The sequence below is a fragment of the Saccoglossus kowalevskii genome, chromosome 4 (genome assembly GCF_978046115.1).
Source record: "Saccoglossus kowalevskii chromosome 4, keSacKowa6.1, whole genome shotgun sequence".
NCBI lineage: Eukaryota > Metazoa > Hemichordata > Enteropneusta > Harrimaniidae > Saccoglossus > Saccoglossus kowalevskii.
The window spans coordinates 2,456,029-2,480,509 of record NC_140644.1 but is presented as its reverse complement, the minus strand read 5'-3'; the positions used below and the strand labels follow the sequence as shown (position 1 = coordinate 2,480,509).

General features: G+C 36.8%; 1 protein-coding gene across 1 annotated transcript; it reads left to right on the top strand.

The window, feature by feature from the left end:
* Nucleotides 1–23,875: 23,875 nt before the first annotated feature.
* LOC100373596 (uncharacterized) lies at nucleotides 23,876–24,349 on the top strand. The gene has a single exon (XM_006824389.1). It carries the CDS (start codon nucleotides 23,876–23,878, stop codon nucleotides 24,347–24,349), a length of 474 nt encoding a protein of 157 aa, XP_006824452.1.
* Nucleotides 24,350–24,481: the final 132 nt, after the last annotated feature.

Below are 24,481 nucleotides of genomic sequence, written 5' to 3'. Positions count from 1 at the left end.
GTCATATGTATGGTGTTTGTCTATACAGTCCGGTTATGCCCCACTACGTACAACTTGGTGCTCTTTTTAAAGCTCCATGCAAATAACCCCCAGTTTTGTACACGTCCATAGTGCAGTTGTATTATATATTTTCTTGTATCATAATTTGATTTTTAACACTGCTAAAATTAAACAACTATGTGTTTTATTTTGACGGACCAATCTAAGAAAATCACTCAGCACAAACGGGAAGACACAATCAAACTGATGAAGGTGTCGGCATAGGCAGGTAGTGCTATGGTGGCCATAGCAAAATGGTGACCACGAATATGCCGTGTTACAACATCAACCTATGGTTACAATGACTTTCAACTGCGAATTTAGGATGTCATTGAAGTTGTTAAATACACAAACATGTCTTTCAACATGTGGAACAAATTAACTATTTTGGCTCCGTTGCATTAGCGGTTGCCTCGAAAACCGCCATATTATGGTTAGGTTGCTGTATAATAAAACTTAAATGTACAAAATATTGTATGCAATCGAGTACCGTGTATGTGTGTCTACTAGCATACTGAACATGGTTTTCCATTACCTTATAATATACCTATAAACGATCCCACTGAACAACTGTGCACACCAAATAATAACCCTGCCCTTTCGGTTCTCGATTTCGACATGTTTCACTATATTTACAACTATGGCAATCACACTGGTTCAAAGTATTGCCTCACTATGGAATAGATAATTTGATCTTAATTGTCCCGAGTATTGCTTATCCTTATGACGAGGCTAATTTATTTATTATCACCTGGTTCACACGTAACATTTACGCCGTTGTAGCACAGCCGCAAATTTAACGACGCCGTTATTCTTATCGTGTGACCAGTTTACGCCGGTATAAAAATGGCAGATTTTACACTGGCGTAAATTATTTGACCAGAGTCCGCGCTCGAACCTAAATTCTAAACAAACGTTCGTGTGAACACGCACAGTGGCATAAACAGTGACACAAGCACCCTCTATCGGGAATTCGTGTCTAAGACCATAGCAACAACATGACGACGAGTGACAATAATAACCGTAGTGGTAGGGTACGAATACACGAAACACGAATCTAACTACAGGGGGGAGGGTGCTACACAGGCCTAATATAAAATTACGCCGGCATTTTTAATGTCGTGTGATCGCAAACGAAATACACCGACGTAGAACCATTGCGAACACCGATATTCTCACTGGCCCTACAACGGCGTGAATCTGTATTATCCTTGAGTAGTACCGACAACAAGAGAGATAATATTGTCCCTGAGTGGTCACAACAACAAGAGAGATAATATTATCCCTGAGTGGTTCCAGCAACAAGGAAAATAATATTATCCCTGGCTTATCCCCACAACAAGCGAGATAATATTATCCCTCTGTGATCCCTGCAAGAAAAGAGATAATATTATCCCTCAGTGGTCCCAGCAACAAAGGAGATAATACTATCCCTGGCTTGTCCCAACAGTCTGCCCCAGCAACAAGGGAGATAATATTATCCCTGGGTGGTCCCAGCAACAAGGGAGATAATATTATCCCTGGGTGGTCCCAGCAACAAGGGAGATATTATTATCCCTGGGTGGTCCCAGCAACAAGTGAGATAATATTATCCCTGAGTGGCCTCAACAACAAGGGAGATAATATTATCCCTGACTGGTTCCATCAACAAGGGAGATACTATGATTTCTAATTGGTCTTGGCAAGGGAGATATTATCTCCGAGATAGTAATACGTAGTTATTTTGTAGTTTTCAGAATGTTCATAATTTTGGGTTAAATTGTGCTGTTTTGATTATTATTGCATTTTCTGCTGGTGAAGTGAAATATTTATGCTCATAATAATTCCATGTTGCTAGAAAACACTGTTTTAACTTGTATTGTTTGATCTACTGATTCACTTTCACTGTAATTATCAGTAATATCATAGTTTAATTGTTGGCTAGGGATTTTAAGTACGTATCAAATATTCATTCGTGCACGTGCATCAGTTAATGCGTTTAATATTTCTATACTATTTTTGATATATCAAGGTACGACACTTATTGTTGAGGATTGTAACTTCAATTATTCACTTTCTGAAGGGTGGGGGACACAATATCAACTGTCCCCTCCACTTTCCTGACTTACCCAAATATCAATAATAGGCTTATATCAAAGCCTGTGTTTGTGTAAGGCCTTTGGTTCTGTGTACATGTACTGTATTCTTAATGATCAAGAATGAAAATCCCCAAGTATGCACCAAATGACTTCATTTTGGTTGCATTTTTCAAAAATTTCTACCTTCTGAGGGGGACACATCCCTCCTCGGGGTTACACACCTATATTCCGACACCCCTATGTTCCGACATCCCTATAGACACCCCTATGTTCTGACATTCCTATATTCCGACAACCTTATATCCGACAACCCTATGTTGAGATGCTAATAGGTTCTGACACCTACAAAATTTTAGAAACGTTTTTAACATTTCACTGCGTTTTTATCTCTTTACTATAAGAAAAAGTATCATTAATCTTCTTCAAATATTACTCTACGCCCACCTTTTGTAAAACAATGTTACATTTCTTTACATTAAAAAATAACTATGCCGGATTATAAAACTTGCCACTCTTCTGGCCATATGTTTTTGTGATCATCGTCGGCAATATTCTCAGACGCGATGTATCCTATCAAGCTTCAGACGCAAAATATATATTTTTTTTAATTATTGCCAAACGTTCAGATCAACAATAAACTATGTACCTGACAGTCTTCATGTGGACCCCTGACAACTTGTACTCGGGGAGACCCAAATTACATTGTTTAGTACTTTTATGTTCGACGATGATCATCCAATAAATTCTGAGCCGGCCAGAATGTGGCTTATTTTCAATGGAAATATGTACGCTAGTGGTCGGAAGCCAAAATTGGATAAATACCCCTCCCCATGGTAGAACAAAGCAACATGTTTTTATCTGTTCAGCGCGATCAGTCTAGTTACAGAATACTGACTGTACAATTAAAATTAAGTCACAGCTGTCAAATTTACATGCCATAAAATAGACAGAAACATGGGAATTAATTTGGACAATTTTGGCTGTAGAATCCGAGCCGTTTTGCCCCCGAAAATCAGGGTAAATATGTTAGCTTTAAAAAATTATACACAGCGTCAAATAAAAAGTGAATTTTATGGGATCAACCTTATACAAAGATATAATTACGTAATAGCCTGTCACATATTCAATAGGAATACCTCAGACAAACACCATCATGTTATATATCGAATTAAAGCTATATCGGTGTAGCATACAAGTATTACGTTGGATATTACATCGTATAATCCATTACTTATTGACATTATGAAATCATTAACTTTATTATACGTTATTCAAAATCATCAAATGGCATTTTCTGGGCAAATTCTGTCTATGATAAAATTAATTAGATATGACATATTCATGTATTTGAAAATAAGTCTTTTTATGCTTTCTCAATATTTTATTTACTTGTTTATTTATTTATTTATTCAAGAGAACGCTATTACACTGCCAAGAAATTACATATAGATAAAAATGGAATTCAAATATATGGCGAGACGTTGCCTGACCTAAGATTTACATAAGTAAATTAAACATATGTAGCAAAGAAGTTTGGGTAATTTACACAAACCTAAAATACAAAATCGACGACTGCACAATGGAGCGAATAGGCAGTTTCAAATACAACTGCAGAACACGAAGGATATTGACAAAGAAATAATGTAAAGTATAAATACATGTACATGTTTTGGCAGATATAAGGATAAGTATTTAAATTGTTTATCATACCAACTGTAATTTATGAGTGTAACATATGGGAATATTTTCAGAATAAAGAGTAATATCAGAACAATGCAATGGAACAACGAAGAATAGAATAGAATAGTGCTTTCTGACTTCCTTAAGGAAATCTGTCTAATATGGACCTTAACCTTGAACGATGAATTATGCATCAAATTTGCAAGTAGTCGAAACTTGTGCAATATCTTCGCATTAGAGGAAGCCGGCCTATTGTACATTTGAATTATCGGATAAATATCTGATAATTCTTGATGTTTTAGATTGATATTAGACAGGGTCTACAGCTGGGTGGTGGTTTAATTTATTTAAACATGGAATTCTCTGAGACCTATCAATGTCTTAGATTGATAGGAAAACGTATAACGTGTGGAGGTAAACAAGGAATGTTGGCCGAAAACACACAATATAAGAATGGAAGGAAACCTTTGTATTTTTTGGCAATCTCAAAAACTTATGCAAACACTACGGAATGCTAAATGCAGTGCCTATTCATCTCTCGCATAATAAATAAATGATTTTAATTAATATGTAGATAAACTTGGAAAGGTGCTACCGGATGTAAACGGCAACCTTGCAATTCCGCGACTGATGAATATCGAAGTACAACTTTCATAAAAAAGGTAAAATAATTCCCCGATAATTATGGATCTAAAACTTCGATAGTTAGGCAATCGGAGGATTTAAGGTTGGAACCACATCCAACAGACACGGATATTATCAAATAATTGTCGTCAGGCCCGTAGCCAGCACCTTTGAATAGGGGGTTCGAAAACAACAATAATATATTTTATGTGAATTTTAGAATATTCAAAAAGTGTCATTGAACTTGAATTGTTATATTCTCGGTTTTAAATTCAATTGGTTTACTTTGTGTTACGTTGGTAATTTATTTCACATAACATCTTTGAACTATTTTACCATTTTAGAGAAAGGAGCCATTCCCCACCCACAGACAAACACACCCACACCCTAGATTCACAACGGCAAAATGTTGTACACAAGAAAGACAAGACTGTACGTATCTTAGCATTATTGTCTAAGCATTTTAAGGTAGAATGCTACTCACGAGTTTTTTCGTTCTACGCAAATGTTAGAGCACATAAAAGTGACACGATTTCATGTCGAAATCTGTCTACAATTATTCATTTTAGTATTGGTCAATTTTGTATTATGTAATTTTATTTCTGTACAGGGCCTCAGCTCATCGTACAAAATGTAATGGGTAGAAAAGTGCATAGCACGTTTAAAAACAATACAACATCCATGTAAACACATGGTACTAAGTTAAGCTGGATTCATATTCATCTCGTTCCTTGAAAACTTTAAAAAGAAAACGGGGACTTATAATTCCGTCTCCGTCCGTGCGTCTGTGCGTCCGTACGTCCGTCCAGAGCCATATCTCAGAATCCCTTTGACCGATTCCGTTCATTCTTTGCATGTGCCTAGTACTTTATGTGGGACATATGCACATGCAGTGGTTTAGCGATTCGATTCAAAATGGCCGACTGGAAGCCATCTTGTTTTTTTGAAAATGTTGTATTTTGGACATGCTTTGTCAGTTGTCATTCAAACTTGGTACATAGATTATACATGTTAGGATACATGTCCATGACGATTTATTTCGCAATTGGATCAAAGATGGTCGACTGGTAGGCATGTTTTTTTTTATGCAGTATCTTGGACGTGCTCTGTCAGTTTTCATTCAAATTTGGCACATACATGTACTTAATACATGTTAGGATGCATTTCCATGACAATTTGTTTCAAAATCTAGTCAAGGATGGCCGATTGACAGCCATCTCACTTTTTGGCCTTACTACTTTATTTTCACAATTTATGTACCATTTTCATTCGTATTTGGCACATACATCATACATATCAGTGTGTTTCATAATCAGATCAAAGATGGCAGAATAACGGCTGTTTTTATTTTTGGCCATATTACTACTACACGGAACACGTGTTTTGATGTAAATAAACAATCTGTTGTATACGCCACTTGGAACTCAAGTTTCAGGGACACGCTCGCGACAACCCCTCCGCTTTAATATGACGAGCTCAAAGAGAACTTTCAAAAATTTAACGGGAACTGTGTCATTTTCAATGACTTGTTGATATATAGTGTGACAGTTTGTGTAGCGACGAAGTAAGCCCAGACTGTCAGTGTTTGCATAATTGCATAGGGTTATTGACAAAAGATCAGCCCTTAGATCATTATAAAATGGACATATAAAAACAAAGTGAATGTCATTTTCCACCATGCTAAATTCAAATGTATCACTGCAAAAACTAAAAATTTAGTGATCTAACTGTATTTTTGTGTGTCTGCCTAATTCAACATTATGTTTATAGCCAAAACAGTGAACATTCGTCAGTATATATTTCAGTATATAATTGCTTGGCAATAAATGTTATAATACTACTTTGATTTTTCCGAAAGTATACAGCCTTGATGTTTGTGAAATTGAGGCATGCCATTCTTGCTGACAACATTTTTTTATTCTTTGAGTAAATATCTCTAAGAAATTTACAGTATCTCCAACTTGTTTTTCAAACCAGACAATGCCGAAACCAGATTTGAACAGAAGATTTTTATGTGGATTTCCCAAGTAAGTCTGCCGGTCTTGTCTAATCGTTTAAGCATGATATAACATGTTTTGGGGTTCCAGCTATTTTATACTTCAAGTAATATTAACGAAGAGATACAACGCTTGAAATAACCACAGCATAATGGCAGCCTTCCACATTCGTTCAACATCGCTACATTGTTTGTACAACTATTAACGCTAAGTAGATATCTGCAAAATGTTGTCTGTACCCTCTCGATTTCCGAATTTTCCTACCCCCATATCGCTACCATAAGAACTGACCGACACAATTATTGCATCAAACAAATTAAATGCACCAACCAATGGCATACCATGAAGTTTCTTACAGTATGTAAATTTTTTGGTTCACTGTAAATCTGTTTTTAGAGGGAAGTAAAATAATATGCATATAGTGACAGTTTAGCAGCGGTTTCGACAGACATCAATGACTACATCTCCCTTTTATGAACCCACTAAAAATAAAGAAAATGTTTTAAGACATAAAAAAACGTGTAAAAAAACATGTTTGAAAAATAAGATTCATCGCATAGTTTCAGTATTGAAGCAACACTGTGGGGTAAATTGTTGGCTGCAATAAGCTCTTCGACCTATACAACTCGTGATGATAAATCTTAGCTGTACACTGTTGTCCAATAACACAGGCTACACGTACTAATACAATGAGTTGACTACATTTGGCTGATACACTTGGAACAAAACAGTATATATGCCATGAAAACTAATGAACCATTACATTATTGTTTCAATGTTGTTTTAATATTGCTTGAACGCGATCTTTATTACACCATCGCGGAATCACGGAATAACAACTTTATTTTGATTTGCTGCTGTTCACGATTGAGATTTAAAGCTCATTGCCACCAAAATGCTCATTACTATGCAATTTTGGCTGAGCCTGACAGTTACCCCACTGAGTCAAGTGATGATAATTATTTTAATTAATACTGTTTGTTTTACTATGTTCTAATCTACATATGAAAATTTGTGCTTACAACTGGTTTTTAATCCGTGTCGAAAACGTGCACAGAATGGTCGTTTTGTGCACGTTTTCGACACGGCTTATCAGCTACCTCAAGTGCCAAATCCATGAAATAAACAACCAATGTCAATAGAGTAGCCTAGGTGTTAAAAATGGATTAAGTACTGGCAAACCAACTTCTGCATATGTATGTTACTAAACGCTTGCTTTTTAGCTGATTTAGTCATCATTTTTGAATTCAGAAGCCCGCAAAACCTAATATTACATGTGAGTACGAAACAAATCCGTCGAGATGTCACGTTTTCCCGTAAAAGGGATGCTGGCTGTTCCCTCTCTGGACTCCCTCCCCGCGTATACTAGTACTGATACTACCATGGATTAGTACCTTCCATGGTACTACCAACTCTAACCATGTCCCTATTTGGTGACGCATGTAAAGCTATAAATGGGCATCAATACTCATTTCGCCCAATATTTCGCTTTTATAATATTTTATAACATATCACTTAATTTCCGACCGGAAACACGACCATGTTTTTATCCCTTTTTTTTCTCACTCGCTTATTAAAAACACTGACCGCTTGTTCAAACACTGAACACTGGCACATGAGTTGTCGAAATGGTTGTTTTAGTGCTAAAGTTTGAGGATTCAATGAGTATTAACCATTATTTAATTTCGAACGACACTTCCAAACCATCATACTTTGTTTCGTTCGCGAACGTACAGCGGGAATGTGTTCCGTTTGAATCCAGGGCTGCTATATCGTTTCAACAACATGATTATCGAGACAATTACGTGATACAGGCAATGCTAACTCCTTAGGGCAGAGAGCAGATACACCAGGAAAATATTGATGCCACGGCCATGTATTTAAAATGCGAGCATGCAGACGGGCGATATTTCTGGGTTCGCGCGCTCAAAAAAATAAGCGAAAATTATTCAACAGGCGGTTGCAAAAGCGATTAAAAATGGTAATCGAAAAGCAGAAGCGAGCAGGAGGTTGGGTGAAATTAGTGCTGTACATTCAGGTCCTTTGTAAAAATACGATCGGCCAAGATCTATATCATTCTGAGGCACGCTAGAGACAGACAAAATGCAGTTTTAAATATTGACACCGTTCGTATTTTTTAAATGAGTCAAAAAATAAATAAATTGTATGCTGCTTAAGCGATGATGGATTGAAACAGACTCGTTTTGCAAGTTTTAACGGATACGTTCTCCTGAAGATATAAGACTTCACTTTCGGAGTTATTACCGAAGATAATGTACAACAGCAAAAAACAACAACATTTGGTTATGTGAAATAGAGTAGCATTCATGTAGGTCCAATCAGTACTGTTGTATCGTCTATTTCGTCAACCGAACGTTACTACCCGGACCTGCTCGTCGATTATTAGTGCAAATGTCATTTTTTCCCAGAATCAATTGGGTATAAGTACGTTATTTTAGAATGATTTTCATTTGGTTTCACCAAAGACAATTGTCTTTGGTTTCACGTGATAGTTAATCTGATTTATCATATAGCATTACAAACAGGAAGTCCTCGGCATGGGTCAGAGTACTAGTATACCCCAGACCACTCGTTTTGATGAATATAACATGTACGGAAACATTACTGCCGTCTGAAACTAACTTTTAATTTTATTCAATTAAACAGGAACATATATATTAAAAGTCATATTTTTTACTAGTGAACCACGTTCACGAGAACATCTGATAACTATTGTGTGTTCGGAAGATGCGCATTGCGGAAAGATACTTGTAGTTTGATACGAAAGTAGTGACATCGCATGGAAGTAAATATGACGTTATTGTTTACTTGCTCATCATAATATTCCAGCCCTGCTTACGTTGGGCATACGGCGTTTAACATTGGTGTTACTATATGTACGATACTGTCTATGGTTAAACAGGGCCCAAATTGATAGGGAGTAAAACACGGAAGTGGAAGAGCTGTCCATGCATTGACCAATCACACAAGAGCTCACAAACACCAACGAAATATTTGTTGTTGTACTTAACAAAGGGGTTTGGCACTAAAAACAATGGAACGTTTGGGAAAATTACCTCTTGACTCTTTTATTAAGAAACAAATGATAAAATATGCCAATCGTATTGCAAATTCCACAAATACTCTACTTCAAGAAGCATACTATGTCAATAAAATTATTAAAAGTAAATGGTTTAAAAAACTTGATCTGATATTAAAAAATATTAACCATTCTTATCTTTTAAATGAAACAAATATTATCTCATTATCAAAATTAAAAACAATTGATGAGAAATTAAAAGAAGAGTTTACAACTGAGTGGAAAAATGAAATAAATAATGACAATAGGAAAAAATCAAATTCTAAAAATAAACTAAGAACCTACAAACTTTTAAAAAACAAAATAGAACAAGAAAACTACTTAACAATTATGAAAAACAGTGAACTTCGCAAATCCTTAACAAAATTTAAACTTGGCAACCACTGTCTGAAAATTGAAACAGGCCGGCATACAGGATTGGATTATAAAGACAGAGTCTGCAATATGTGCGACAATGACCATGTTGAAGATGAACAACATTTTGTCATAAATTGTCCTCATTACAATGAAATAAGATTAAAACTTTACATTGTAGCTAATAAACGTATACCAAATTTTGACAAATTTAGTAATGAAAATAAATTCATATCATTACTAAGTGACGAGAAAATGTCCATTCCTTTAGCGCAATATTTAAAAAAACTGTTTTAATACAAGACAGCAGCACCTACATAAACTAAGCCAGTAATACATTCCTTGTATTCAAATTATTATCTTTTTTTTTTTATGCCTTTTTGTTCCCTTACTTTTTATGTGGTTATTTTTCTTTTACTAATATCTGATTTGTAACCCTTTTCATCCCCTCCGGGGGATGTTGTGTGTTAATAAATAAATAAATATAGGCTTAACGTTGGATCGTGTTATAATCCAAATCCCCCACTAAGACTTGTAAGCACCAATTTTCATATGTACGATCATAAATCTATTCAAAAATTTAGGGGGTTCGACCAAACCCCCGGACCCCCTCCCCCAAAACTACGGGCCTGGTCGAAATATTTGAATGATACAATGGGCAACATTGTTTGATAATTCTCTGATAGTTATGCGATAACATTATGCAAGATCCCGCCTTCACGGACTACATGGCCGGACTACACTACAGTTGGATTTCCAGTATTAACCCACATGACATCCTGGTTATATCAAGGTAGTAAAAGGTCACGCACGGCTAGTCAGATTAAGTTTGACACAAGTACACTGTGTGTCGGAACATAGGGGTGTCGGCCCGGAACATAGTGGTGTCGGAACATAGAGATGTCGGAACATAGGGCAGTCCCCCCTTCTTTCTCAGACACCTTCCTGTTCGCGCAAGCGCGGACATTGGCCGCTTACGCGGATACAAAAGTGTCCCCCTCACTTTTCAGAATGGATCGACGCCCCTGCAATTATTGGGTACCGAATATAATTTCATGTTGTCGTGTCACTGTGTGTTGTTACAAGTTATATATATTTGTTATTCAAACTATTTTTCTATTTCAGCAATGGTATATAATTTGAAAATAACAAGATTTCGGAAAATGCGACCGGACCCAATACGTGACATGTAGACGTATATTATTTAAATTGCCAAGGATTAAAAATATGAATTGTAATTGTACGTATCACATCAATAAAGATCTTCAGAATTGAAATCCTATATATGCTTTTCTGCTGAGTAATTCATTATGTTCGGTATTATCTTTGCCTTGGTGATGCAAATGATAAATCTCCAACACATATAATCATGCTATATCGCTTCCTGCTGCTGGCAATGAAGTCTTAAACATGTGAACTAGAGATCATGTGGAGTACAGTCCCACGCCACGCCACAAGAGTGTGAGTCTATGGGGTTGTAACGTGGAATGAGTAACGACAGACTATAGTAGTTTATATTAGGAATACTACTGTATGACTCGTCTGTATTGTTCTAACTGTCTGCTAACATTCGACAGTGGACTGTTATGTTCAGCGTTTACTAGGAAAGTACTCTTTCTTTGTAAAAGCACATACCCGTTTAAGAGGAAATGATGCATGCACGTCTCTACGTCAACAAAAACAGAGACCCTGGTCAAAGAGTGCCGAACATTATTAAATAAACGTTTCACTTGGATAGACACAAATAATACATTTTAATATATTAATATAACTGAGGGGTGTCGAATATAAACTAAAAAAGAGACAATAACAGAATCAGAAAAAAATAATTTGCAGGGATCACTAACACGTCTTGACGTATAAATCTTAGAGAAAAAAAATCCACGTAGCTTCAACAAATTTTAAATTTATCGTGGAAACGAAAAAATAACACAAAAGTGAAGGGAAAAACAAATATTTTGCAGCTTGTCTGCCATCGTCCCTTAAAAAGTTTCTAATGAACCATTCTTTAATAGTCCCCGTTCGGAAGCAGGCAGACAACGTTCATACCTCATACATACATAATACATTATGATAATATACATATGCACATCAATTTGTTTCACGATCTGATTCAAGATGGTTGAATGACGGCAATTTGTGTGCTGAAAAATCATCAAAATCAAGCATTAATGGATGGATTTTGTTCAAACCTGGTGCATACGTTAGAATTTATGGTACCTTGATGTACGTCATTTTGTTTTTCAGATCGGATTTAAAATGGCCGACTTAGGGCCATTTTGTTTTAATGAATGTAGTTTTATTGCCATATCTCTGCCATGCTTTGACTGATTATGTTCAAATTTATATATTCATTATAGATTACGCCATAGATATATAGATATATTTGTTCGACTATCTGATTCAAAATAGTCAAATGGTGTCCATTTTTGTACTAAAAAACATAAAAAAATAAAGCATATCGGGCATTCCGGAACCGGATCTTGGTCGTTTATTGATGTTTTTTATTCAAACTTGGTACATACATAAGACATTATGGGTCCCTGATGCACGTGGTTTTATGTTTCAAATCTGATTCACAATGGCTGACTGGTGGCCATTTTGTTTTAATGAATATGGTTCTAGAGCCATATCTGACATGATTTGACTGATTATGTTAACATTTTATATATTCGTTCTACATCATGGTATAGATATACAGATGTATTCACAATTTACGACCAGTGGCCATTTTGTTTTAATTAATGCTGTTCCACAGCAATATCTCTCAATATGGACAAGTACTCGATAAGATACAAGATGACTGAATGTCAATCATTTCAGTGTTAAAAATCACCATAATCAAGCTTTTGGATCCATAACTCTGACATGTTTATGTTTGAACTATAATACTATAGGCAACATTTTATATCTTAAATTTGATAACTAACGGGGACTGTGATGGCTTGTTTTCATTACTTTCACAGCTAAAGCAAACAGCGACGAGTAACACTGTTATATAAAACCAACTCGAATAAATAAAAAAAACTCTTATTATATGTCATATAGGAATGGAATAAAGACTCAAATAAATAATGCGTGAACGCTATCGAACCGTGTTAGGGCAGGTCCATCTGAGGGCAGAGATGACGTATAGCAGGGGATAAAAGATGCACAGAGTAGCCGACAATTGCTGTGATTTTAATGCGTGGTTGTACGTAATGAGTTCAATTAGTGTCGTGCATGAAAGGCTGTTAAAAGGCGGTAGTCGCTATGCCGCATCCTGTTCGATATGGGACTCATAGCGACGTATACAACGCGTGTAAAATACATTGTTTATTTACATGAAATTCGAACACGTGCAGCGCTTTAACAATGACTATATCCCTTGCCTTGTCCATTAGCCTACCTTTGTAGGACGATCGCGACCTCTTCAAGACTTTGCCATGTTTACTAAAGTTAATCTGTTCTGATATACTTCAGATTTCATTGGAGCAATGATGAAAGTCGAATGTTCAAAAATCACATTAGCGGTATTTACTATTCTGACAATCATTGCGGTTTGGTGGCGAACTTCCTTGGCAGAGCCAGGGCTGGGTGCATGTACGTCTCTAAAGCTCCTCACGCCTGGTTGTCATTGTAAAATGTCTGTAATGTCCCACCTTGCCGGTAGATCAAGTATTGATGTCACCGGGTCAGTTATCAAGCTCGAGAGGTAAAGGTTGCGGTGCATACATCATGGTCAAGGTGACCATCGGGAAATTGGCAGCAATTGACTGTGGAATTGCATGAGGCGGTGAAAGTCTTGTTCTGACAAGGTTGATTTACCAAGTTCCAAGTTCCTATCTACAGTTTGATGCTGACGATGCCATGGTCATCCTAGGACTGTCGTTTGTAGGGCTCTTGCTGGCTACAAATTAATACACAAGCCACATGAATATTAGCCGTGCAAGCCCTAGTGCAGCCTATACACATGTCGTGAAGATTGTAGACAGACATGATATTAAAGTGACGTTGTAGAAGTCCAACACAAAATTTGAACTTGCTAACTATTCGACCTTACTAACTGTCCTCCCTTCCAAAGGCAGCTCAAAATAGCCTGTAGTGAGCATGTCCCAAAGCGACTAGATATAAATACGCAAGCAGAATCTCTAGCAACACAAACAAATTACAGTGTTATTACAAATTACTATTTTTTGAACTTGCTCTTTGTAAATCGAACGAATAGCATTTCAGAAACGCGGAATATTTTGAGAACGTACCATGTAAATCACCGGCTTCAAACAGCGCATTGCGTAAAATAGTAATAATGATTCCAATATTCAATTTTTGTATTTCAAAAGACTAATTTATAAACGTGTTTCAAGTGAATGAAAAAAAAAGAATAGTGATTAACAGTGTAATGCTAGAATATTATATGCAAATTATGTCCAAATTATTATGTACATTTATTTAATTAGACCGCCCACCAGCTATTTTGGATTGTGAAGAACATAGGATATGCACCAGATCTCACAGCCCTTCATCGTCATTGCAAATTCCAAGCTGATCGGTTCAACAGCGTTGACTAAAATTTGACCTAAAACAGCGGAATAATTATACATTGTAATAATGAAGTGGGTTGCTTGCGCCATTTGCACTGACTTGTAATGGATAATGAATGATTTGACTTGTAATTATTCAATGAGCTATCACATTACACCTTTTGTATATAGTGCTGGATATATTACTATTGTGCACAATTGTATGGTCACATGACTATATATTCTAATTTAATAGTCACATCTCTAACCGTAATGTCACACGTTGTTGTCTGCAGCAGTGATTAGCAAATTTCAATTATGCATATTAATGAGATTACATGACTATATTGTTTCTATGGCATCATTGCAAGAGTGAATGAGATACTACTGCATATTAATGAGGTCACATGATACCATCATTTTTGCACTGGTAGCATATTCCTATAAGTTGCTGAGATATTAGTTTTGCATATTGATGAGGTATTGTGACCATATATGACCATCCGATTATTGGCCATATCTCTTGTTCGATTTCATCATCATGTTACTGGTTGCATGTTCCTATCTGCAACTGTGCTTGAGATTTTGCAGATATCATCTGTTATGTTAGACCTCAGTATTGTTGAGGGAGTGTGGTTAGTCATATTTCTTTTCAAATGTCTTCAATACAGTATTGACTGCATGACCTAATCTGTAACAATGCTAATGATAATATTATTGAACCTTGAAAGCCTAATAATAATAAACATAAAAGCAATATTAGTAGTTTAAGACACACTATAGGTACGACCATGAGGGCGATGTTCATCATCGGATGGGATGACGTCATACGGGGTGGGATGACGTCACAATGGGGATCCCTGCATAAATGATGACGTCACAATGGGGAATCGTGCATAAATTAGCACAAATGATCGTACAGAGTCGTGAAGGGGGTCATTTGAATGAGGATGACGTCACAATGGGATACTGTGAATACATAAAATAAATGTGAATACGAGGTCGTAACAAGTTCATCGCGAATTAAATTTGCATAAATTACCATCATTTTTTTGTAATTTTTTAAATTATTTTTTAATTGGACGAGCATTGACGTCACGAAAAAAATTCATAATGTATCGTAGAGAGCGCTCACACACACGTCCACACACACATACGCTAATAAATACACGTCATTTTGAAAACTAACGGAGCTTATTACACAAAAGAGGGGTAAAACTAGATCAGTTACATATTATATACATTATTTTTTTGAGTAATCAAAATCAAAGTAATCAAAAAAGAATGGATTAAAAAAAACTGAGTAATATAAGAATAAGAACAATTATATCAGTAGGGTAAAACTAACCTGTCTCACGACGGTCTAAGAATAAGAGTATTAATAAGAGTAATAATAATAAGAGTAGTATTAATAAACATGGAATTGAAATACATAGAATATACATTTTCAAACGCAGTTAAGTATTCACACTAAGTAATCAAAGTATACATTTGTTCTAACGCGATAAAGTTTCAATTATAATAAAGAAAGCGTGAAAAAAAAGAGTAACATCGAAAAGTAAATACACAATTTTCTAATCAGAATCAGATTCCCTCATATAATAAATGCGAGTAACATCGAATAAAGGCAATTGGCTTGAATGACACGACGCACCTGTGTACAGATGAATTCAGAGACGATTTTCTTCATAATCAGCTTATCCAATGGTTTCCTGTTGCCTGTGAAAAAATACCAAGAAAATATCTATATAAAATTTCACGCATAATAGTGTTGATCACTGGTAAACGTTTAGCAGATTGAAAATCCAAGCAACAATAGCCAACTATGAGCCAAACAATGTCAAAAGGCAATATTTACAAATCCGAGAACACACAGGGGACACACAAACAAAACAAACAACACACTGTCAAATCGGTGAGAGAGATACATGGACATCAAGGCACAAGCCAAGAGGTGATGTCAGGTGTTTCGAAAGAATGAGCAAATCCTGCTCCACATGTGGCACCCGCCATATATCTCTCTGAGACACAATCATGCATTTTAGGTCATCCCCGTGCAAGACAATTAAAATTCAGCGCTTCTATTATCATTTGTTTCATAGAAACATGATTGATACTTGTCCACCAGCTGATGATACTTGCCATAGAACTTTTTGAATGACAAGATCAGTCTTTCTCCTATAAACCCTTGACTTAATAGTTTAAAACAGAGAAGACGATGTTGTTGTTGTTGTTGTTGTTGTTGTTGTTGTAAAAAAATCAGAATACATACTACATGCTCTGCCATAACGGATAAACTGAGATATGTAAACGCCATAAGCGGGGTGAAACAGGTATATTGCTGTTAATGTTTGGAAAATTGATGATAGTGAAAATAAAATCATCTCTTTTGTCATACAGTCTGATAGAAAGATGACCATTGTTGTCAAATTCGAGATAACATTGTCAGAAATTGACAATAGACTCTGGCCAAGTAGGGATTTCCTGTCCATCCCATTGCAGTGACTACAATTACATGCGAAATTCGAGACAACAGATGATATCATAGACTTTAAAGGTCTATTGTTTAGCCTAATAAGAGTTTATTGTTATGTTAAGTAGTTCACAGATGTGGGTTGGAAACATTAGTAAGTGAGGTAATCTTTCGTTTCCTTTGTTCTGTGCACACTTGTATTTGTTAGCTGATCATATGGAGCCATGTAATAAATGATTATGTTTGCCAGAGGACGAGATACTCTTTGGTACAGTCTTAATATGGCATTGAAAACAGCCATCTGTTATATACTTATAATCTTATGAATATCATTGTTGTCGTCAATGGCGATTGGTATGTAAATTCCTTTATAAAAAGGAAAAACTGCCATACAATATGTTGATCTTGTGGTCTGACCTTTAGCACCAAAATCAGTATGGTGATAGTGGTTCTAACCCTGGGTACAGTCCTGTAGGTTGGCCTCCTTCCGCTGATCATTCGGCCCCACAGTCCTGAGAAGTCGCATAGACCGGGAATTCAACACTATTGTGAAGGAAGGTATCGGGCGACTTAAAAGGCATTCAGCTTTGCAGTTAAAAAATAAGCAGGTCGATACGTCTAACTATTCTTAGCTGGAAGCGAAATTGCATAAGATTTCCCAGTAGGTTCAATCAAATCGACATTTTCCGACGTCAACCGAAAATATACGCCGCCATCTTGTTCTTGACTTATTTTTTAACAAAACGTTGTTTCGTTGAGTAAAACTAGCTTTCGCTAACGTTCCAGTACTGTAGGTTCATTTTCCGACCACAAAAAGGTATTTGTGATCGCTAGATTGGTCGATAGATGTTTTCACTGGTTACAATCATGAAAACTGCAGAATGGTTCTCCGCCATAAATGTGTAGGTGGGTGTCGAATTCTCGGTCTATGTGACTTCTCAGGACTGTGGGAGCCGAATGATGAGCAAAAGGAGGTCAACCTACAGGACTGTTCTCAGGGCTTTAGTGGTTCATGTTCGAAAAATGGCGTGGTTTCACATGAAATATCAGACATAATCTGAAATAAATCTTGATTCATGTAACTTCCTGTTGTTATTTGGATTAAAACAGTTATATTTGCTTACAACTGGATTGTACATCTGTGTAAAAAAATGCAAGAATTTCAACACTAATTAGGGCTGCGAATACTGCATCTACAACTGCGCCAACTGCGTCGCCATGTTCATTGAACCAGAAAGTATCCAGAACAAAGCAAACAAATTGAAGAGTTGCCTATGTTACGGCATTTTCCTATTTTTAACAATAGAGTCTAGCATACAAATACACATCGTCTATTGGTAATACACTGGGTAAGTGTAGAATTTTTCATCAGGTTTTACGACAAGTTGGGTATTTAATGGTAGAGCTTTAATGGAAGCATCTATAACATGTTTAATGCTTAGAACGTCACCTTTCTATTACAAAGCACACAAAAGTGAAACAATGACAAATATAAACTCAAAATTAAATTTTGTTCTAATATATGTTTATGCAATGCATTCTCTAGGGTAGAGGAGCACTGGCACCGGGCGGAAGTCGGCCATCTTGTCCACCCATTTCTGGCGATGATGTCAAGGTATGAGGCCGGGGAAGCTGATTCTGTAGTTTCTTTAATGTCTAGTTCTGTGGGAATCACAAAAATTTGAATTATTGATGGAAAGAACATCATCAATATATCTAAATGTAAAATTAAAAGATTTAGCTTCTTTAAATCTGAAGAAACTCGGTCTCATACGAGAATAAAAACAAGTCGGCCAACAAGGGAGCACAGTTGGTTCCCATTGGAATTCCAATAATTTGTTGAATACATGTCCTCCAAACTTAACAAATATATTATCTATCAAAAATTCAAGCGTGAGGACAATGTCTTCTTCACTGTAAAAAGTGGTGGCATTAGTTTCATTCTTGACGAAAAAAGTGGAATTTTAGTTTAGAACAATATATTTATATCGCCAAGAACCATTCTTATGAAAACATGCTTGATGAACAATATCTTATCAATCGTGATTTCAATTTACCATGTGGTATTGTAGTATATAACGTGGAAAAGTCGAATGTTTTAATGGACTTTATTTCAAATAAAGATCTAGATCTGAGGTTTTCCAAAAGTTCTTTAGAATTGTGCAATATCCACATGTGATTTACACCACTCCTGAAGAAGACAGTGTTACGGTACTTTAGAATTCCTTCTTTAATGACAGACAGTATTGTAGTTAATGTTTTAGACAATTCTTTAGTTGAACAATTAGAAGAACCGGCAATGAATCTGTCCTTGTATGGTGTTTTGTGTAGTTTTGGTATCCAATACAAGCGGGGCAAGTCATCATTCTTAACTCTGGCTGGTATTTTAAGAGAAACCATGAAAGACTTGTGATTCGCCAGGATTTCTTCCTCAGTAGGATTACCAGATGTATGGGTTAACCCTAGTTCCTGAATAAACCTTGTGTAGTAATACAACTTACAGGTAATAACAATGTTGTTGGAAGCTTTATCTGCAGGAACAACAACATACTTGTCATGGCAGAAAAAAAGATTTTAGCGCATTAGGATCTTTAAATACTGACTTAGGTTTCCTATTTACACAAGATTTTAATTTGTGAATGCATTTCAGTATCAAAGATCTAATCGACTTAACCCATTCAGAAAGACTGTCAAGCTCAACTTTTTCTCTTTTTGTCCACTTCATGCCATATTCTTCAACAGAGTCCACGATGATCTTAAAATTATGGCTCCAGTTGATGTGTTGGGCTTCTCTAAACTTGGGTCCATATGAAACTACCTTGCACAGATTTTCATGTTCAATAATGTTTAGATCGCCTGTCACAAAATGATCAGCAGGACCATATTTGAATTTAGAAAGAGAGAGTCACGAGGTTAATCAGCACGAACAATCCTGTCCGTGAAGAACACCACCCACCTTCCGTGATTGTGGGTTCTTTTTTTACCCATCACAAACAGGGCCACATGGGACCTCTCGATAAATAACCAGATTGGAATCGTAATATAGTAATTGCAGGGTATAACGTCACTCGCATGTAATGAAAACACAATATAAGTAAAAATTAATAGATTTAATATACTTAGCACGTACAATAAATAATTATCTCCAAACAATACAATCAATAATAATAACAAACATGACTACATCCTCTGGCATTCCCTACACTAATGTGAATGTGTGTATGAGTTACCGGTAACAAATGCCATGGTCTTTGTAGTCAGCCTGTGGTGGTATCAAATCGATGATTTCCTTGTCTTTAGTCAGCACGATATTCAGTGGCTTGGCATGTTTACATCACTATTAGTGGCTTCCATTATCGGCCTAGTAGAACTCTTTTGGTCAGTCCTCACGCAGCATGGCCAGAATCTCCTCACAACTTGCAGGGAGAAACCATAACCACAACCTGCTCACATCTCGGTCGCCAAGGGAAGACTGCCTCTACATGTGCTCTCCCAATTCCACTGGGGTTTCTCCAGGAGGAGTGCAGGAATGGGGACAAAGATTATTTCTATCCTTTGTTACAGTAGTCAGGTCAGTGACATCATGTCTCCACCTGGCAGTAATTCAGTCAAGTTAGTTTCCTATACAATTTGGCAATGATTCACAATTATGTTTTTCAGCAAAGTCAGCGATACTGTTTGGTAGTAATTTTCACGTTTTTGCAAATACGCCGTTTTCCATAAACACGCGTCTATAAACTACAATGTTCTGCCAGGAGCATGCCTAGGTGGCATCGTGACGTCCTGACCGCAAAGTGTACATATGCACAAAAATCTTCCTACCTGGCTGTATTAAACACACTGTCTAAAGGCTGGACATGTATAGATAAACAGAATAGACTAATTCTGATAGACTTTCTGACGAACCCTGTGACAGAGAGCAATCATAATCTAAAGGAATCTGAATGAAGTCAGTAATATTAAAGGACTGCAGTGCCTTAAGATATTTGAATATTCTAAATGATATGGTTTTAGTGTATCTGTAGGAAATAATTGGAACAGACAGCAGTCTCAAAAGTATAAGTGGGCAATCAGTTTGCAAACTCGCTAACGAATTGACTAACTGCTTAGATTTTGATAGTCGCGCCACTCTAGACGAATCTATATAATAGCAGAGCGAGCGGGATTATGTTTTTTGTCTTGTAAATCCCACCCCACTCTGGACGAATCTTTATATAACAGCAGGGGGAGAGGGGTCACACTTTCATCATGTAGTCGCGTTCACTCTGGACAAATCTATATAACAGCAGGGGCAAAGGGGTTAGAAATATGAGCAACGGATATTTTGAAATAAAACAAACATACCTGACAAAGCGATTTGTGGTAAAATTTCGTTGAAATCTCTGAACTGTTTCATGGTTAAGGATACACTGTGCTTGGTGGGGTAGCCATTATAGTACTCATGAAGATGCATGTAGGTACGCAGGCGAAACGAATTCACCGCTACGTACAAATTTTTGACAGGACATAACAGATAGGTGAACATGTTCTCACCTCTTGGAGCGATGGTGGGACTTTCAATAGCTGACGGGCGTGTTGTATCACTGTCAGATGATTTAGGTGTAGCTAGCGATTTCGCGACTTTGCATCTTTAATACGGCGAGTCGAATTTTTTAGAATCGCCAGGCTCGACTTGTGGTGTAGCAGTAGCCATACTTTGTTCTTATGTTGAAGGTACCACATCCTGTATGAGAGTGCTGGAGAAACCATTTAGGTATGACTGTAGCTGATTCAAAACTCTTCTCATTTTCAGACATATGGAAGAAAATTCAGATGATGGGTAACTGATTTTTTTTTTATTGTATTTATTTATAACCATTTACAATAACACAAGATAAAACATGGTTTTTTAACTTTGACCTACAGAGGGAGCAATACACAGCTTCAAACTTTGTCAGACCTAGAACATGAATGTAGTTTTATAAGCAGGTGTTTACTCGAATACTATACAAATAATTCGTTCGATATGCGTGTGAAGATTAGTAAATAATATGAATATGAATAATACAAATAATATAACGCTTATTTCTTCAGTGAAGACGACACACATGAGCGATCACCTACGAAAGATAGTATTTATTTATTTATTTATTTATTTATTTATTTATTTATTTATTTATTTATTTATTTATTTATTTATTTATTTATTTATTTATTTGTTTATTTATTTATTTATTTAGTTATTTATTTAGTTATTTAGTTATTTAATATTTTTGAATTTTATTACAGTGATACTGACACGGATGATAGTAACGAGAATATCACCGGCAAGATTAATGTCAATCTTGTCAGTAAGGAAAACGTTTTGTCAAAAAGTTTAAGGTAAGTGGACTGGGTCGTAAAAGTTTTGTATCCAAAGCCAATACATTTGATGAAGTGCATAGTGTATTACACGCTGCCTTTCATCAACTGCTCAAACTGGTCCATAAACATACATGAATGTTGACAAGGTGATGTCCAAAGTGGAGAGGATTCTACAATCTTACCAAGATATTTCCCTTGAAGAAAACATCACCATCAGGACGGTTTCTGTTGATATGCCCCTTGGTGCCGGAAAAACACGTGGGTGGAAGTGACAGTTTGATACGAAAATTGCAGACAGGTTGAGAAATTCCAAATCTGTCATTGAAATCGTTTTCGATGACCAAATGTGTTGCGCTAGAGCGATCGTGGTCGCCATGGCACACGCCACAAAAGACGAGAATCCACCATCAATGTGGAATTCTATGAAGAGGAAAACGGTGAATTACTCTATTCAAACCGTCCGAGCTAGAGAACTTTTACGGTAGGCCAGAGTCGAACAGGGTCCATGTGGCATCTAAGAGAATTAAAAATTCCCGAGCATGTTACCTGATTTCAGAATACACGTATTGTCGCACGATTATTTTGACTCCATCATCTTTGTGGGTGATGCCGCAGAAGGTTCCAAAGACATATATCTGTTTCTGGAGGGCGAACATTTCAACGTCATCACAAAAATGACTGGTTTTCTATTGCATTGGGTGTGACATGTGTCCGACGGGGTGTTTGAGTTTACATGAGGGAAAAAATGCGGAAATTGTTACAGATTGTTCAAGAATGAAGAATGTTTCAAACAACATCAAAATTTAATTAAGTTAATGGGAAAAAAACTCTCTGCCAGTCAGTTCAACGTTGGCAACCTACAAACCCGAGACTGGAGAAGGAGGGTTGTTCATCGAGTACATCAACATGTTTCTGAAAATTAAACAAGAGTCTTCCTGTTATCCAGAGTGGTGTTCTACCGAGGAAGACTGAATCATCTATATCCAAAGGTACCGCAAAAGAGAAGGTATCGTCTTGGACAGAAGCAAGAAAACCACCAATCCAGGCCTCAGAGCTCTCGCCAAGCTCAATCTCAACTCGTTCTTGGGAAAGCTGGGACAGACATCAAACTTTGGACAGAGCATGTATGTAGAAACGGCCGCCAAACTGTTGGAAATGTTGATGGATAGTACAAAGGACGTCACAGATCTTTCTTTTGTCTCTGATGAAATGGTTCTTATCCAGCACTGCGATTACCGAAGCACCCAATACGAACGTTGTACTGGCTGCCATGACGACAAGCTATGCCCGACTTAAACTCTACAGTGTTCTGGAGAAATTCCCACCATTCATCCATTTGAACCTTGAACAATTACATTGACATGGGCTCTACCAAATCGGACGTGGTTTTATCACTCATCTATTCTGGCTTATGCACACTGCGAGAGGGGCGAGTTTGGTCGAGGCATGTCGAAAAATACTCGAGAAGGGGCGTCGCCCGACGTTTTGCACATGGACAGAGGAACTGAACTCACCAACAGACTTTTTCAAAACTACCTCAAGAGCGAAGACATTAAGTTCTTTACTACAGGCAATGAGACTAAAGCCAGCGTTGTGGAGAGGTACAACAGAACCATCAAGAGAAAAATGTTTAGAAAGAAAGAACAAAGAACAACACATCAACTTATCTGCCTGTGTTAGACGACATGGTACATTCTTACAACAATACCCATCACAAAAGTATATATACCAAACCCTCACTTGTCACCAACGCGAAACAGAAAAAAGTCAGAAACTTATTGTCCGGTGATCTAAGCACAGAAAAAAAGGGGAAGAAGAATACGAGTTATAAACTTGGTGACAGAGTCAGAACCAGTAGAACCAAACACGTTTTCAAAAAAGGATACTTGCCCAATTGGACCGAAAAGGTATTCACGGTTGTTGGGCGCCTCAACACGCATCCACTTGTTTACAACATTTCAGATTACAACGGTGAAATGTTAGAAGGTACTTTCTACAAAGACGACCTTCAGAAAATCGTAAAGGACGATGATGCAACGTACATTGTGGAGAAAGTGCTGTGCAATAGAAAACGTAAAGGCCGCGTGGAATATTTTGTTAAGTGGCGAGAGTATGACGATTCGTTTAATTCTTGGATCGGGGACTTGCAATGTTTATAAATACGGTTCACACACGATGACCCGATTCATTTCAAAGACCATCATGTCGGTCTGGATTTCTTTTTGATGCTCCCTAGTAATGCCTCGCTCCAGAACAATACATTGACAAAATACACTGTCAAACTACTGAGA

Bases quoted from the DNA above. Each gene is read 5' to 3' on its own strand.
- LOC100373596 (XM_006824389.1), top strand. From the start codon at position 23,876: ATGGTACATTCTTACAACAATACCCATCACAAAAGTATATATACCAAA.